The sequence below is a fragment of the Aulonocara sp. 'chitande type north' Nkhata Bay genome, linkage group LG14, assembly GCF_057382095.1.
Source record: "Aulonocara sp. 'chitande type north' Nkhata Bay isolate Kocher_YH1m ecotype deep benthic linkage group LG14, A_spYH_male_GT1.1, whole genome shotgun sequence".
Lineage (NCBI taxonomy): Eukaryota > Metazoa > Chordata > Actinopteri > Cichliformes > Cichlidae > Aulonocara > Aulonocara sp. 'chitande type north' Nkhata Bay.
Genome location: NC_141357.1, coordinates 30,719,609 through 30,735,083, shown reverse-complemented (window position 1 = coordinate 30,735,083; position 15,475 = coordinate 30,719,609). Strand labels below are relative to the sequence as shown.

The following is a 15,475-nucleotide window of genomic DNA, read 5'->3' as shown; positions in this document are numbered from 1 at the left end:
CAGAACCATGCTCCCATCCACCCAAGGGTAGGATGAGGATGGCTGGATACTTTAATTTACTTTTACTTTGGCTCTTTAGAGTTGCTATAACACAGAAGCTATCACCACAAGGAAATTGCACCTTTGAAAATATTAACTTAACTAATGGCAGTTATTAAAACTGACAGTAGATCCATCACGGCTGAAGCAACGACAAAATAACAAATAGTTTTGTACTTGATTAAGATTAACTACATTCTATGTATGATCTATGATCCAAGATGGCGCGGCCACGTCCAGACGCCTTCCTGACCGCGCCGCTCCGACTATCCACTTTTCTTGTTTTTTACTTATTTTTTGCTCTGGTTTACATCCCAAAATCCTCTAGTCTTATAGTATACGACAGCGGATCACTTGTAAACATCGGTGCCAAGGTTGCACATCTAATCTTGGACACTTTTAAACCCGACCCTTCCTCGCCGCCAGAGATTCTACGCGGCGCGGAGAACAACAAAGGACAGGCCGCTCATCCGAGGCGCAGAACAAAGAAGCGCCGGGGAAAACGCGCTGGTATTAGGAACAGACTGAGACAGCAGGCGCATCGCGCACCACTGCCCAGTATCCTACTGGCCAATGTACAATCCATGGAGAACAAGCTCGATGACCTAAGAGCAAGGGTCACCTTCCAACGTGACATGAGGGACTGCAACATTCTGTGCTTCACGGAGACATGGCTGTCCCCCACCGTGCCGGACCAGGCCGTAACTCCGTCGGATTCATTCTTTGTGCTCCGCGCGGACAGAACGGCAGAGGTGGAGGAGTGTGTTTCATGGTAAACAGAAAGTGGTGTGATGCCAGGAGCATTTCTACTCTCTCCAGCGGCTGCTCGCCACATCTGGAGTTCCTGAGCATTAAGTGCCGCCCTTTCTATCTGCCCCGTGAGTTCACCTCAGTCATCACCACGGTGGTCTATATCCCACCCCAAGCGGACACAGGTATGGCTTTGTCCGAATTACATGATGTGCTGAGCTCGCTTCAAAACAAGGACCCGGGCGCAGCCCTCATTGTAGCAGGAGACTTTAACAAAGCGAACCTCAGAAAAGTCATGCCAAACTTTTACCAGCATGTCTCGTGTCCAACTAGAGGGGATCGGATTTTGGATCACTGCTACACGCCATACAAGCAGGGCTACAAAGCTGTCTCACACCCGGCTTTTGGGAAGTCTGACCACAACGCCATCTTCCTCATTCCCCAGTATAAATAAAGCATACGGAGGGAAGACGTGACCACGAAGGAAGTAAAACGGTGGACTGCCCAATCAGAAGCTACGCTACAGGACGCACTCAACGACGTAGACTGGGACATGTTCAGAGCATGCACAGTCGACATCAACGAGTTTACGGAAGTAGCAGTATGCTTCGTCAATATGCTAGCGGAGGAGATTATCCCCACTGCGAGAGTCACCACATTCCCAAACCAGAAACCGTGGATGGACAGATCGATCCGCACTGCAGTAAACGCCAGGACCGCCTCCTACAACACGGGTCTCGCCACTGGCGATATGAGCGCCTACAAAGCGGCCTCATACGGCGTGCGGCGCGCGGTGAGAGATGCCAAACGCAGGTACCGGGAACGTGTGGAGTCCCGCTTCCACCAGGGCGACACACGGAGTATGTGGCACGGACTACGCACCATTACGGACTACAAAGCCAGGGACACTGCGCCGATCAACGCCGACTCTGCATTCACCAACGAGCTGAATTGGTTCTACGCCCGTTTCGAGGTTAGCCAGGCGGCTAATGCTATCTACCGCCTGACTACCGAGGACAGTGACGTCATCAGCGAGAGACCGGTGACCAGCATCGCGGAGCAAGACGTCCGAGCGGCACTGAGGAGAGTGAACACAAGGAAAGCGGCGGGGCCAGACGGCATCACCGGCCGTCTGCTGCGCTGCTGTGCTGACCAGCTAGCAGGTGTGTTCACTTACATCTTCAACGAGTCCCTGGCGAAGTCTGTGGTCCCCACATGCTTCAAAAGATCCACCATCATCCCTGTGCCCAAGAACAGCAAACCCTCATCCCTGAACGATTACCGGCCAGTTGCACTGACCTCGGTAGTAATGAAGGTGTATGAGAGGCTGCTGAAGAACATCATCTCCTCCGCCATCCCAGACACCACAGATCCGCTGCAGTTCGCCTACAGATCCAACAGATCCACAGAGGATGCCATCGCCCACGTCCTACACACCACTCTCAGCCACGTGGACAAGAAACAGGGTAACTATGTGCGAATGCTGTTTGTTGATTACAGTTCAGCGTTTAACACAATAGTGCCCTGCAGACTGTTCACAAAGCTGAGGGATCTGGGACTTAACAGCCGTCTGTGTGCATGGGTGTTGGACTTCCTCACTGGCAGAACTCAGGTGGTGAGGGTGGGCAGGTGCTTCTCCAACAGCATCACCATCAACACAGGAGCACCTCAGGGATGTGTCCTCTCGCCACTGCTCTACTCCCTCTACACTTCAGACTGTGTGGCCACCCATGGCTCCAACACCATTGTGAAGTTTGCTGACGACACAGTGGTGTTGGGTGCCATCTCCAACAACGATGAGACGGCCTACATGGATGAAGTGAAGAATCTGGCATCGTGGTGCCAGGACAACCACCTCCAGCTGAACGTCAGCAAGACCAAGGAGCTGGTGGTGGACTTCAGAAGGGGTCAGCACAGAGACTACAAGCCCATTATCATCAATGGAGCTCCAGTGGAGATGGTGCAGTCCTTCAAGTATCTTGGTGTCCACATCTCCTCAGACCTGACATGGGCTGCCCACATTCAGGTCCAGACCAAAAAGGCTAGGCAGCGCCTGTATCACCTACGACAACTGAGGAAGTTCAGGGTCTCTCCAAAGATCCTCGGGATTTTCTATACAGGCGCTGTGGAGAGCATCCTCACACAGAACATGACATCGTGGTTCGGGAACAGCTGTGTGAAGGACCAAAAAGCTCTCCAGAGAGTGATCCGTACAGCAGAACGCTGCTGCAGGATTGCTCTCCCCCCGCTTCAGGACACCTACACCAGGAGATGCCGGACTAGAGCAGCGCAGATACTGAAGGACCCGTCCCATCCTGGCAACAAACTGTTCCAACTTCTGCAATCTGGTAGAAGGTAGAAGGTGTGTGTGTGTGTGTGTGTGTGTGTGTGTGTCTGTGTGTGTCTGTGTGTGTGTGTGTGTGTTCTGTAACACAATCTTGATGCGCTCAGGGTAGGCCCAGCAGAAGATGTTCGTTGAGGGCCTGGCCTTGGAACTGGAAAGAACAGTTAAACACAAGGCAATCTTTGCCATTGTGGCTAACAAGGGGGTGAGGGATGTACCATGACTCATCTGTTTGAACAACCTCAGAGGCGGACACCTTAACCACCGAACCGGCCTGGACCAACTTCTCTATCTCCGCCCAGTAGATCTTAGCTCGTTCTGGATCTTTCTGGAGCCTTCTCTCCACGCTTCTCAAACTGGGAACAACAGCGTTAGGGCTAGCTTTAAGGTGTGGCATGTTCTGGCGGCGAAGGAGTGGGGTGGCATAGCGTTGGATGCCCTCGAGTTCTACACGAACTGTCTTCTGCTCTAGCAGGCTAACTGCATAGTTATCCTCTCTTGAACGGGTAACCACCTTGCCTTCTGGCACTGGGATGACATCTACCTACCATAACTTCTCTACATGTTTGAGTAGCTCACTCACCTGGGGAGGAATAGCAGTTGTGAAGAGGCACTGTTGTGGCAGCGAAGAGGAACCGATAAGGCTGGAGGGACCCTGTAGTGTCCACCCTAACCTGGTGCGCATAGCAGCGGGACCACCCGGTGGACCAAGATGGACAGCTTCAGTTGCAGTGATGAGCTGTGGGTGGTCACTGCCAATGAGAAGGAGAGGTTTGACCTTCTTGAAGGCCTGGAGAGGCAGGCCTCTGAGGTGTCTCTACTTCCGCTGCAAGGACTCCACATCATCCAAAACTATGTGAGTGCTCAAAGTCTTGCCATTATGGTGAAGGATGACTGGGACAACCTTTAACAGGACTTGGCCGCTCTCTGTAGGACGATCGAGGTACAGGACGCCCGTAGGATTCTCACCTCGTGGGGGAGCAGACACTGGGCCATGTGTCTTTAAGGGCTTAGAATTCACGTCGTGAAGGACCTGCAGATGACGACCCTGACACAGGCTGCAGGGTTTCTTGAGGGTACACTGTGCTGCCTGATGGGAGCGAGCGCAATGCCAGCACCTCTTGTTGGTCTTTATCCAGTCTGTGAGCTGTTCGCGACTCAGCTTGATGACCTCCTGACACTGACTCAGGTGATGGGCACGGTTATCGCAAAAGGCACAGTAGGGCTGCTGCCTAGCTTTGTTTGGAGTGGTACCTAGTGACCTGGGTGAGCTCTCTACACTGTGAAGAACCGCAACAGAGCGCTTGCTTGGTCTGACATCAGGCTTCTCTCTGGTGATCGTTGGCGTGGGCAAGCCGTCATAGTCCTGACACCAGGATTCGTACTTTAACCAGGTAGCCAGGTCGTCCAGGGTGTAAGCCTGACCAGAATGGTTGTACATGCACCAACGGAAATCAGCTCTTTGCTCTGAAGGAAGCTTACTAAGAAGTCGAGCCACATGGGAGCCACACTGGAGTTCGACCTCCCCATCAGGGCCTAAAGTCTTCAGCATGCCCACGAGCGACTGGATGTGAAGAGAGAATCGCTCGAATGCGGCTGCATCCCCTCGGCGGATGTCAGGTGAGTCCATGACAGCAGCAGTTCTCCTCAGGGCAAGCTGGTGAGGCTGCCCAAGCCTGTCGTTAAGAGTATTCATGGTGTCACTGAAGGGCGTGGCAGAATGGAGGTAAGCGTCCGCTATCAACTTTGCTTCCTCCAGGTGTAGGTGATCTAACAAGACTTGGTACCTGAAGAGCTCTGAACTCTCCGGGGGCAATAAGTTCTCTAGCGCCATCTTTAGACGAGCAAATTCCCCAGGATTACGGCGTGTGAGCTTGGGAATGCTCGGACGAGGCCCCCTGTAGGTCAAATCTGGGGCCACTGCTAAGCCGGGGGTCTGTACATCTGTGAGGGCCAGAAAGGAGTAGATGAGGATGGAGGTGGAACTGGCAGTGGTTGCAATGGAGGGGGGTGTGCTCTCGGAGGCAGCGCTGGAGGGTAGGTGGTCCTTGGCTTAGGAGAAGTGAACCCTGGCTTAGATTCATGTGGGGGGATGATCTGACTCTTCTGTGCAGCCATAGACTCCCTCTTCAGATCCTGCAGCTCTTTCATCATTGTATCGATGCGGTCCTCAACTGGACCCTGGCTGGAGACAGACGCCTCCTTGAATTCAATAGGAGGTGGTGGTGGAGGCCAGTCCTCTTCCTCTTCAGCAGGGGGTGGCTGGAGATGAACAACAGGGGCTCTGTGCGGTGGACTGAGCTGCAGACTCTCTGCACGGTCCAGCAGCTGCAGCAAACTAGTATGAAGGGCCTGGAAATCAGCCAGCCCGGCTCTCATCTGGTCATGGGACTGCTGGAACAGGAACCTTTCACCTTGTATATCTTCCAGAGGCGGAGCCAGACATTTGAAACACCCGGGGCTTAGCCCAAAAGGGTAGTATGCATGTGGGATTTTGGTTTTTTTTGGGAGGGGGGGGGGGGGGGGTAAAAATGACTGAAAGATTAATAGGCTCTGTTTTGAGTTTTGTTCAAAAAAGAATGACTTCATATAGGGAAAAATATATATCACATGTGCAGGACACCTTAAACTAGTTTTTAAGCAGCAAGGCAGAACAAAATCAGGGCTGTATCAAGACATGAGGACTAAACCCCAATTCAACCAGACCCAGAACTGATCCAGAATTAAAACAGGACTACAACAGTTCAAAATCAGGACCACTTAGGATTTAACCAAGACAGAACCAGAATCAGAACTAGATGATAGTAGCACTAAAAATCATCATAGACCTGCACTACACTTATTTTTTAATTCTACCAATGTACAATATTTAGATTGAGAAAAGTTTATATAATTATTTAGCCTTGTTGTGCAAACAAGCCCGCATAACTTAATAAATATAGAATTTGAAAAATAACAAACCTAAAAAGAAACACTAGGTACGAGATACATGAGGACCTATGATACGGTGATACTTTTGGTAAACAACCATTTGACTAACATGTGTGTCTCACCTGCTCTTGTTCCACCTCTGTTCTGTCCTCATTCTCCATCTCCCTCTCTCTCCCTCTCTGCTCCTCTCTCTCCCTCTCTGTTCCTCTCTCTCCCTCTCTGCTCCTCTCTCTCCCTCTCTGTTCCTCTCTCTCCCTCTCTGTTCCTCTCTCTCCCTCTCTGCTCCTCTCTCTCCCTCTCTGCTCCTCTCTCTCCCTCTCTGCTCCTCTCTCTCCCTCTCTGCTCCTCTCTCTCCCTCTCTGCTCCTCTCTCTCCCTCTCTGTTCCTCTCTCTCTCTTTGTGCTGACAATCATCAAATATACAGATATTTACAAACTCTTCAGAAAACACAAACACTTTTTAAATTGTAACATCAAATCAGACTAAATGTTTATTTTTTTAGATTGATAAATATAAAAAACATATATTTGTTAACTTTAAGAGTAAAGAGAGAAACTATCTGTATTTCTTAATTTTAAATGGCACCAAATTGTATTCAAAATTGAGCCACACTTATGGAGCTCCACAGTTCTTTTCCTGGTGTTTTGGTTGACATCTCTTGATGTTCCCATGTCACAGAAACAGGCTCTGTGTTTTGCCTTATATGCATCCACAGCTGTGCCACCAGTTTACTCACATGGACTCTACGAACCTATCAGAAGCTTCTTCAGCTCAGAATGGAATCGTCTGCAGTTTTCTTATTAATTAACAATAAACTTAGTGTACATGTACTCCTAAATTTGATGAAAGTGATAAAAATAGACAGCTCTGTCTCTCTTTATTCTGACATTTAACTAATTCAAAAGATATTTCAATATTTATCTAAAACAAAAGTTTACTCTAAATTGATGTTGTACAGTAAAAATGTTTTATGTTTTCTCCCTAAAGTGTATGTAAATATCTGGTTTGTACTGAAATCCCTCTTGTTTTGCATAGAAATATACTGAACAACATACAAAGCATAATATATAAAATAACATTTACCTGAGTTTTTTCTTTGAAAGAACCCTCTAATGTCCATTCTTATATTTCAGTACATAACTGAAACCGATTTAGTCGGGGAGGGTAAGAACTGAAAATATGAAATAAACACACGTAAGCTAAGACTCTAAAAAATAGCATTTGTTCGGCTTTTCATTTCGCCATTTGTTGATTCACTTGAAGAGCAAGTAACATAATATTGGTCAAGTGATCAGTTTGATATCAATCTTTCGTGATGCACCGTCATATTTACATTATTTGTACGGTACGAATGATTTGCTTTGGTACCTGCTCAAACTTAAGCTCTCCTTAGTATGGCTGGCTCCGTTTCTCCAACAGTGCACTCACAGGCAGCAGCTGCCCCGCCCCCTCGCTCAGTCGCTTAGTGCCTGAGCTCGGATCATACCAATATCAGGGGGGGGATTCACGCACAGTCGTAAATTCCCACAGTGTGCACTATGTGCTTCGAATATTGTGTGTACTTTTTGTTTTATACAGTTGTCAGCCAGGCATCTAACTATGAAAAAAATTACACTCCAAAAGACCCCGGGCTTCTGACAAAACAACCCGGGCTTAAGCCCAGTAAGCCTCCCCCACGCGCCGCCCCTGATATCTTCTAACTTTGCTCTCAATGGTGTGACATGGCTGTGTGAGCGGTCATCAGAGGGGTCAGACGGAGGATGGTGGGAAGAACGGGTGTCGCCTCCTGTCTCACTTTCCTCCTGGTAACCTGCACCAAGCCCGGGGAAGTCAGTCTCATAAGCTTCATAGCGGAGGGGGCGACGTATATTACGCCGTGGGCGTGCACCAAGGACTGAGAAATTCTGAATATCATCCATCTTGTTAGGGTAGAAGCAGCTTACCTCCGGCTCGAAGGACCATTAATGTTGGGTAGATAACTTGGACTGGGAGGACTGTAAGGTGCTAGTTCAGATTTGCCGCTACCACTCCCCGGAGTGTCGGCCAGAACACTGCTCAAGGCCCGGATGAATGTTCAGAAGGGAGACAATGAAGACACCGAGGATAGTGCAGACTTTTGTATTGACTTTACACAGTTGAAGGTAACAGGGATTATCAGAGGAGCAGGTATTGCATACAGGCTTAGGTGCGTGGGCATGTGTATGTGTATGTGTGTGTGTGTTCTGTTGCTCATTAACGCACACTTCTCACGGAATGACAACTTCTCTGCTCGTAATCTGGAGCAGAAAAGCTCAGGTGCCTTGCCCACGTTTCTCCCTGCCCATAGTCTCTCTCATACAAAGCGGTGGGGTGACCTCTAATGGCCACTCTAAAAAACTACAGGTGAACTAACAACTGAACGGAATAAAACCGTAACCTTTTGTACAATCTAATTTGATTAAACTTTTTTTAATTTCAATTTTTATTTTATTTTTTTAATCATAAATATGACATACAATTAGCAGGACAGTCGGCAATACCCTGTTAATAGGAACTACAATCGCCTTCCACCTCTCATTCATGTGCGTCCTACGGCTCTGCAAGTCCCACGGTTCATGCCTCTGTCTCAGTGTTAAGTCTGTGTCTCTGTGTTATACTTCTTGTTTCTTTGACAGTCTGTTTTTTTCATTGTATCCTGCTTCGCTTCCTTTGTCTTGTTAGGTCTGATCACTCCCAGCTGTGCTTACACAGGGGAGAAAAGTAGTGATATTTCCTATGTAAAGTACTTTTGAGCGATTGGATGTGATTGCTACTGCTTATCATGTCCAGGATGGTGGACAGTTCTTGACCGAAGTCCACATGATGTCATATGAAAAACTTCTATGCCAACCCCTATATGAACTGTGATTGGATGAGACCAATGAAAACGTAGCATTCTTTTGATACTTAAAGTGTTTACCCTAAGCTGTTTGGGTTTGGGTTGTGCTTTTTTCTTAACAAATGTGTCCAGCTGATAAAGATTTAAAATATATTTGAAAGGCTATTGCTTGAGGCTGAGGTGTTGTTGTTGTTTTACTTCTTTAACTAAATTTTGAAACATCTCCTAATTTAAAAAGTTGTTGAGTATGTTGTTACAGAATGCTTCAATCACAGTGAAACACTTTATTATAGGTGGTTTTGACACTGTCAAAAGACCTGTAGCAGTTGGTGTGGTTATGCTGATAATCTATATACTAGCTATTTTTGCCAATACAGTAAACATCCTCTTCATTATTTTTGACAAGAGATTACATAAACCAATGTATCTTCTGGTTTGCAACCTTGCTGTTGTTGATATAATGTACACTTCCAGTGCCACTCCAACAATGATTGGGGTTCTCCTTGCTGATGTTAAAACCATATACGTGGACTGCTTAATTCAAATGTGTGTTTTCCACTTAGCAATGGTGATGGAACGGTTTGCTCTAGCAATTATGGCATTCGATCGATTAATTGCTATAATTTTTCCTTTTCATTACCACAGTTATTTGACAAATACACGTACTGTTGTTCTTACATATATCTTATGGATTATTGGATGTGGTACTGTTGTCTTGTTTCCTGCAACAGTTATCCCTCTCCCTCATTGCACCTTGAAGCTTAAGTACACTTTCTGTGATTATGCTGCCATAATGCGAACCACTTGTGTCAAGGTTGATGAGTATTTCAACCAAAGTGCCATTTGGTCATTTTTTATTTTATTTTTCACTTTCACTTTCATTTGTATTTCATACTGTGGAATCTTATTTTGTGTGAAATTATCTTCAAATAATGACAAAAAGAAAATGGGCAGCACTGTTGTGAGTCATGCAATTTGTGTAACATGCTTTTACTCTCCTATATTCATTATTGTCATCTTGACTAGAGTTGGCGTGGTATTATCTCTTGACGAACGTCAGGGTTTATTGATAGGAAACATTCTCGGTCCATCTCTTGTAAATCCTTTTGTGTATTGTCTTAGAACAACAGAAATTAAAAATAAGATGGTTAAGATATTCAAAAAGATTCTTAGACTCTTGTGAGCTGAGTGTGCTTTTCTATTATAATAATTACTATACATGTTTTGTCTTTTTCCCCACTGAAGTTTTGTGAATATTATATATGTAAATGGTTGTAAAACATCTTCCACTTCATCACATCTGATTTTATTTGTTTTTTATTGTGAGTTTATACTAGCATCCTAACAACTCTAAAAATGGCTGTTTTGTATGTGTGTGTTCTAAATCATACTTTTTTTTTTCCTTAATCAACAGAAGCTAATCATTATGAATAATTGCTTTCAACCTCAGAAAATATTGCTTTGTGGAACAGCTCTTAAGTTTTGTTTAACTACATGTTAAATGAACACAAGCATTTGATATCTGAAAACAGCACATCTTTCATTCTCTTTCAAGAAATATTCAAATGACTAATTGATAGGTTATTATTTATTTGTTTTTATTGGGGTTTAAATTGATCCATTCCTTGACTGTCTTAAGACAAATGAAATTAAGAATTTTTTTTTTTTTTACAATTAAACTAGCTAGAGTTTTGTGGAGTGTAGGCATGGTTTTTTTTTGTGCAAAATGACATTAAAAAATATTTATCAATTCTTAATTGTATTCTCTTGTCGAGTTTATTTGAGTATAACTCTAACCCACCTTGTAAATCATTGTTTTGATGGTTACTGATGGTTACTGTAGTGGCTATATTAATTTTCTACTTTCTTTCTACTTTCTTTCCACATCGTGGGTGCCGCAGCCTGCCACTGAAGGAGCTGCTCAGTGCTGTCAGTCTCCTGCATGAGGTGGGAGATGTTGTCCAATAGGGATGACACCTTAGCCACCATTCTCCTGTCACTCACCACCTCCACTGGGTCCAGAGGGCATCCTAGAACAGAGCTGGCCCTTCGGATCAGCCTGTTCAGTCTCTTCCTGTCCCCAGCAGAGATGTGGCCACCCCAGCAGACCACACCATAAAAGATGGCTGAGGCCACCACAGAGTCATAGAAGGTCTTCAGGAGTGGGCCCTCTACTCCAAATGATCCGAGTCTCCGCAGCAGGTACATCCTGCTCTGCTCTTTCCTGTAGAGGGCTTCTGAATTATGAGTCCAGTCCAGTTTATTGTTCAGATGAACACCAAGGTACCTGTAGTTGTCCACAGCCTCGATGTCCATACCTTGGATGTTCAGTGGTTGCAGTGGAGGATGTTTGTGCCTGCGGAAGTCTACCACCAGCTCCTTGGTTTTACTAGTGTTGATCTGAAGGTAGTTCAGCTGGCACCAGTCCACAAAGTCTTGGGTCAGTTCTTTGTACTCCTTGTCATCCCCATCAGTGATGAGGCCGACTATTGCGGAGTCATCAGAGAACTTCTGCAGGAAGCACTGGGTGGAGTTGTGGGAGAAGTCTGCAGTGTAGATGGTGAAGAGGAATGGAGCCAGAACTGTTCCCTGTGGGCCCCCGTGCTGCAGACGACCTTGTCCGACACACAGCCCTGAGTTCTCACATACTGTGGTCGGTCAGTGAGGTAGTCCAGAATCCAGTGAGGTAGTCCAGAATCCATGTCCAGAATCCACTCCTGAGTTCTCCAGCTTGTCCTTCAGGACCGTGGGAAGAATGGTGTTGAAGGCACTGGAGAAATCAAAGAACATCATTCTCACAGTGCTCCCAGCGGTCTCCAGGTGAGAGAGGGAACGATGTAAGAGGTGGATGACGGCATCATCCGCTCCAATGCCAGGTTGGTAGGCAAACTGAAGTGAGTCCAGTGATGAGTTCACCAGTCGCCGAAGCTGAGCTAGGGCCAGCCGCTCCAGGGTCTTCATCAGGTGGGATGTCAGAATCACTGGCCACTAGCAGTTGAGGTCCTTGGGGTGTGAAGTCTTTGGCACTGGTACAACACAGGAGGTTTTCCAGAGTATTTTGGAAAACCAGTATTGGTCTTTCACGTGGAATTCCAATAAAATTGATTCATGTTTGTGGCTGTAATGTGACAAAATGTGGGAAAGTTCAAGGGGGCCGAATACTTTTGCAAACCACTGTATATGTGACACATTGTGGTTAATTGGGTGAATAGATTTATATTTGTCCAACCAACTATATAACATTCTTTTACATTTTCTTTCTTTTTGTATTTCTGGGCACTGATTTTCCCTCATTCATACCAAGGCATTATGTGTTACATGTGAATCATTTCTTAACTGTTTATTCTATATTTGTCATTGGGCTGTCCTAAAAATGCCCTGAAAAGTCTTCAGTTCTATATCACCACTGTAAGATTCGGGAGAGGCACCATTTAAAGGATTTTTAAAAAAATACTTTCCAGTGTGTTTGGTGTTTAACATTTATTTTGAAATGTTGCCTCCTCTCCTGTTTATTTTAGTTATTTTCACCCGGAATAATCTATAAAATCTACAAGAATATCTTCAACTAACAACTGTATTGTACCTTTTTGTCACTCTGCTTTGGCAGTCAGCATTCTCTGTGAAATCTTCAATTCAACTGAATACCATCCCTGATACCATTAAGTATTCCAGCTTTTATACCACCTTTAAAACAGATTAAAATATGATATTTAAAAGTAGAATAGGAGGGAGACCCTTCAGCTTTCAAACCCCTCTTCTGTGGAACCACCCCCTGGGGGCTTCCCATGATGAGTGTTTTTTCTTAACTCACCTTTTTCGCTGACCATGTGTTTATATACCACTACACATTTAATCACGAGTTGTTATTAATATCTAGCTCTCTGCAACAGTGTGTCTTTTGTTTTGTCTTCCTCTAATCTGAGATTGTATGTTTCACTGAAACTTTTCAAAGTATTTCTGACATGTTAAAACAACTGCTGGGGACCCAGAGTTAAACAGCTCCAACTACTTGAGGATCTGGGCATAGACACAGTTGTCACAAGTGAATGGGCCAAGTTTGAGACCCTTGTCAGTCTATTTGAACCCTTTACCATTTATGCAGAAAGCCTTCAGAATGACAGCCAGCCAGTCTCACAAGTAGTGCTGTCTGTTCAACCTTGAGGCACATAAACTGATTAATCGGTTTAGCAATCTGTTAGTTGAAGTGCTGCTTTTTGAGAGTAAGAGAGTAACATTTGCTGATATTCTTAATCGTGATTTTACGTAATTTGATGTTGCACAATCTAGAGCCTGGCTGTTGGACTTAAATGTTTCACTGATTCTTCAATAATCAGATAAAATGTTGCTGATAAGAGCAGGACAGCCCTTGGTACAGACTCCCAGTCCATCCTCATCCCTCCATTGGAGGGGATGACATCAAATATCTGAAATCTCTGGTGATATGTAAATACAAAAATTGCCAAGCCCTATGTCTAGTGTGAGTGGATGAATGAGCTGCCAACTGAAAACTTGTGGGCCTTTAAATACCAAAGTCTACACTTTGCCTGGTTAACCCACAGCTGTTTGGGTGTGCCACAGTTATTTCTTCATAACAATTTTATATGGCTGGTAAAGACTTATATTTATATATTTATATATTTAACCTCTTTCTTTCCTTGAAAAAGTTCCTTATTTTTTTGTAACTCCAAAGCTTACATATTACATTTTTTTTCTTTTTCTTTTTTCTGAAACATATTTTACCACATTTTTCCTTTGAGACAAGTTGTTTCTGTCTTTTCTGCCTTAACAACCGCAATTTAAGATTTTGTTGAATATGTCATTACCAAATGCTTCGATCAAAGTAACACACTTTATTATAGGTGGATTTGACACAGTTAAAAGACCTATTGCTGTTGGTGTGGTTATGCTGATAACCTATCTACTTGCTGTTATTGCCAATGTGCTAAATATTCTCTTCATCATTTTTGACAAGAGATTGCATAAACCAATGTATATTCTGATTTGTAACCTTGCTGTTGTTGATATACTGTACTGCTGCAGTACCACTCCCACAATGATTGGGGTTCTACTTGCTGGTGTTAATACCATATCCTATGTTGAGTGTTTCATTCAAATGTCTGTTTTCCACTTAGTAGGAGTGATGGAGTTGTTTGCTTTAGCAATTATGGCATTTGATAGATTAATTGCTTTTTCTTTTCCTTTTCAGTACCACAGTTATTTAACAAATACACGTACTCTTGTTGTTACATACATTCTGTGGGTTGTTGCCTCTGGTTTTGTTGCTGTTATGCCGGTAACTGCAGCTACACTTCCTTACTGTACCTCAAGGATGAAGTACGCTTTCTGTGACTATGCTGCTGTAATACGTACCACTTGTGTTGATCCTAATTACTATTTCAATTTAGTCTCAGTCATGATGTTTTTTCTTTTATTTTTCACTTTTTCTTTCATTGGCCTTTCATATTTTGTGATTGCATTCTTAATGAAATTTTCATCAAATAGAGATAAAAAGAAAATGGCAAGCACCTGTGTGAGTCACTTGATTGTAGTAACATGTTATTATTCTCCTTTATTTGTTCTCATTGTCTTCACCAGAGTGGGTGTGGTATTAACACTTGAGGAACGTCAGGGTTTATTGATTGGGACCATCCTTAGTCCATCTCTTGTAAATCCTGTTGTGTACTGTTTCAGGACAAAGGAAATTAAAAATAAGATCTTTAAGATATTCACAAAAAAGGCTGACATACTCAACTAGATTCTTATGAACTGTGACTGTACAAATAAAAGATGCATAATTTTTTAGTCCAAATACTGTGCTGAAATGATGACATTACTATTTTGACTGTCTCTAAGAATATCTCCCCCTCATTAAACAACCAATTATGCAAAGAAAACAAAGGTTAAAAAATACATTTTTGTGCTGTGTTTGGAAGTCTTAAACTTTCTATGCACCTTTTTGGCTGAAGAATTGTAAACTCTTATTATTTTTGTAACTATCATAACAATATTTACTATTAGCTGTTAATAACAAGTGGTAGGGATATTAAAAGTAGCAAAAAAAAAAAAAAAAAAAAAACCAAAGCCACACACACAAACAATAAAAACACTACAATGCACATAAAACTGCATTAATTGAAAATTGCATAGAAATCAAAGTATAAGTAAATATCCAACAGAAAAATGTTTTTCATTAGTGTTACATGGATTAAGTTTACTGCTGCAAATGTTTAAACTTGAGCTCATTCTAAATATGTCATATTCTGTTGAATCTACAGTAATACATTATTTTATGTAAAAATCATATGTTTGTAGTTTGGCTGTTAATGAGCTCTAATGCAAAGGCCTACATCTAGGCCTAGGGCTTTAATATACACTAAAAAAAAAGTATATTAAATATCTTCATAAAATAAAATAAAAATCAGAGCTGAATAATAATTGGCAATTGACAAAGCATCAGTAACTTTTTAATTCATTTTCTTTTATGATTTCTTACCTCTATTTATATATATAACTATTTTCCTAGTATGCAATCTGATATTTGATAAAATATTAAC

The 15,475-nt window shown here is 43.7% G+C and overlaps 2 protein-coding genes and 1 pseudogene across 2 annotated transcripts; all 3 read left to right on the top strand.

Annotated features, from left to right (window-relative positions):
• The first annotated feature begins 805 nt into the window (after positions 1-805).
• LOC147314923 (uncharacterized) lies at positions 806-3,356 on the top strand (annotated as a pseudogene).
• Positions 3,357-9,168: 5,812 nt separating this feature from the next.
• LOC147314922 (olfactory receptor 6M1-like) lies at positions 9,169-10,104 on the top strand. The gene has a single exon (XM_086260460.1). It carries the CDS (start codon positions 9,169-9,171, stop codon positions 10,102-10,104), a length of 936 nt encoding a protein of 311 aa, XP_086116586.1.
• A 3,428-nt stretch (positions 10,105-13,532) lies between these two features.
• On the top strand, positions 13,533-15,367 carry LOC147314921 (olfactory receptor 10G4-like). The gene has a single exon (XM_086260300.1). The coding sequence runs from the start codon at positions 13,735-13,737 to the stop codon at positions 14,674-14,676; it is 942 nt and encodes a 313-aa protein (XP_086116426.1). The 5' UTR covers positions 13,533-13,734; the 3' UTR covers positions 14,677-15,367.
• Positions 15,368-15,475: the final 108 nt, after the last annotated feature.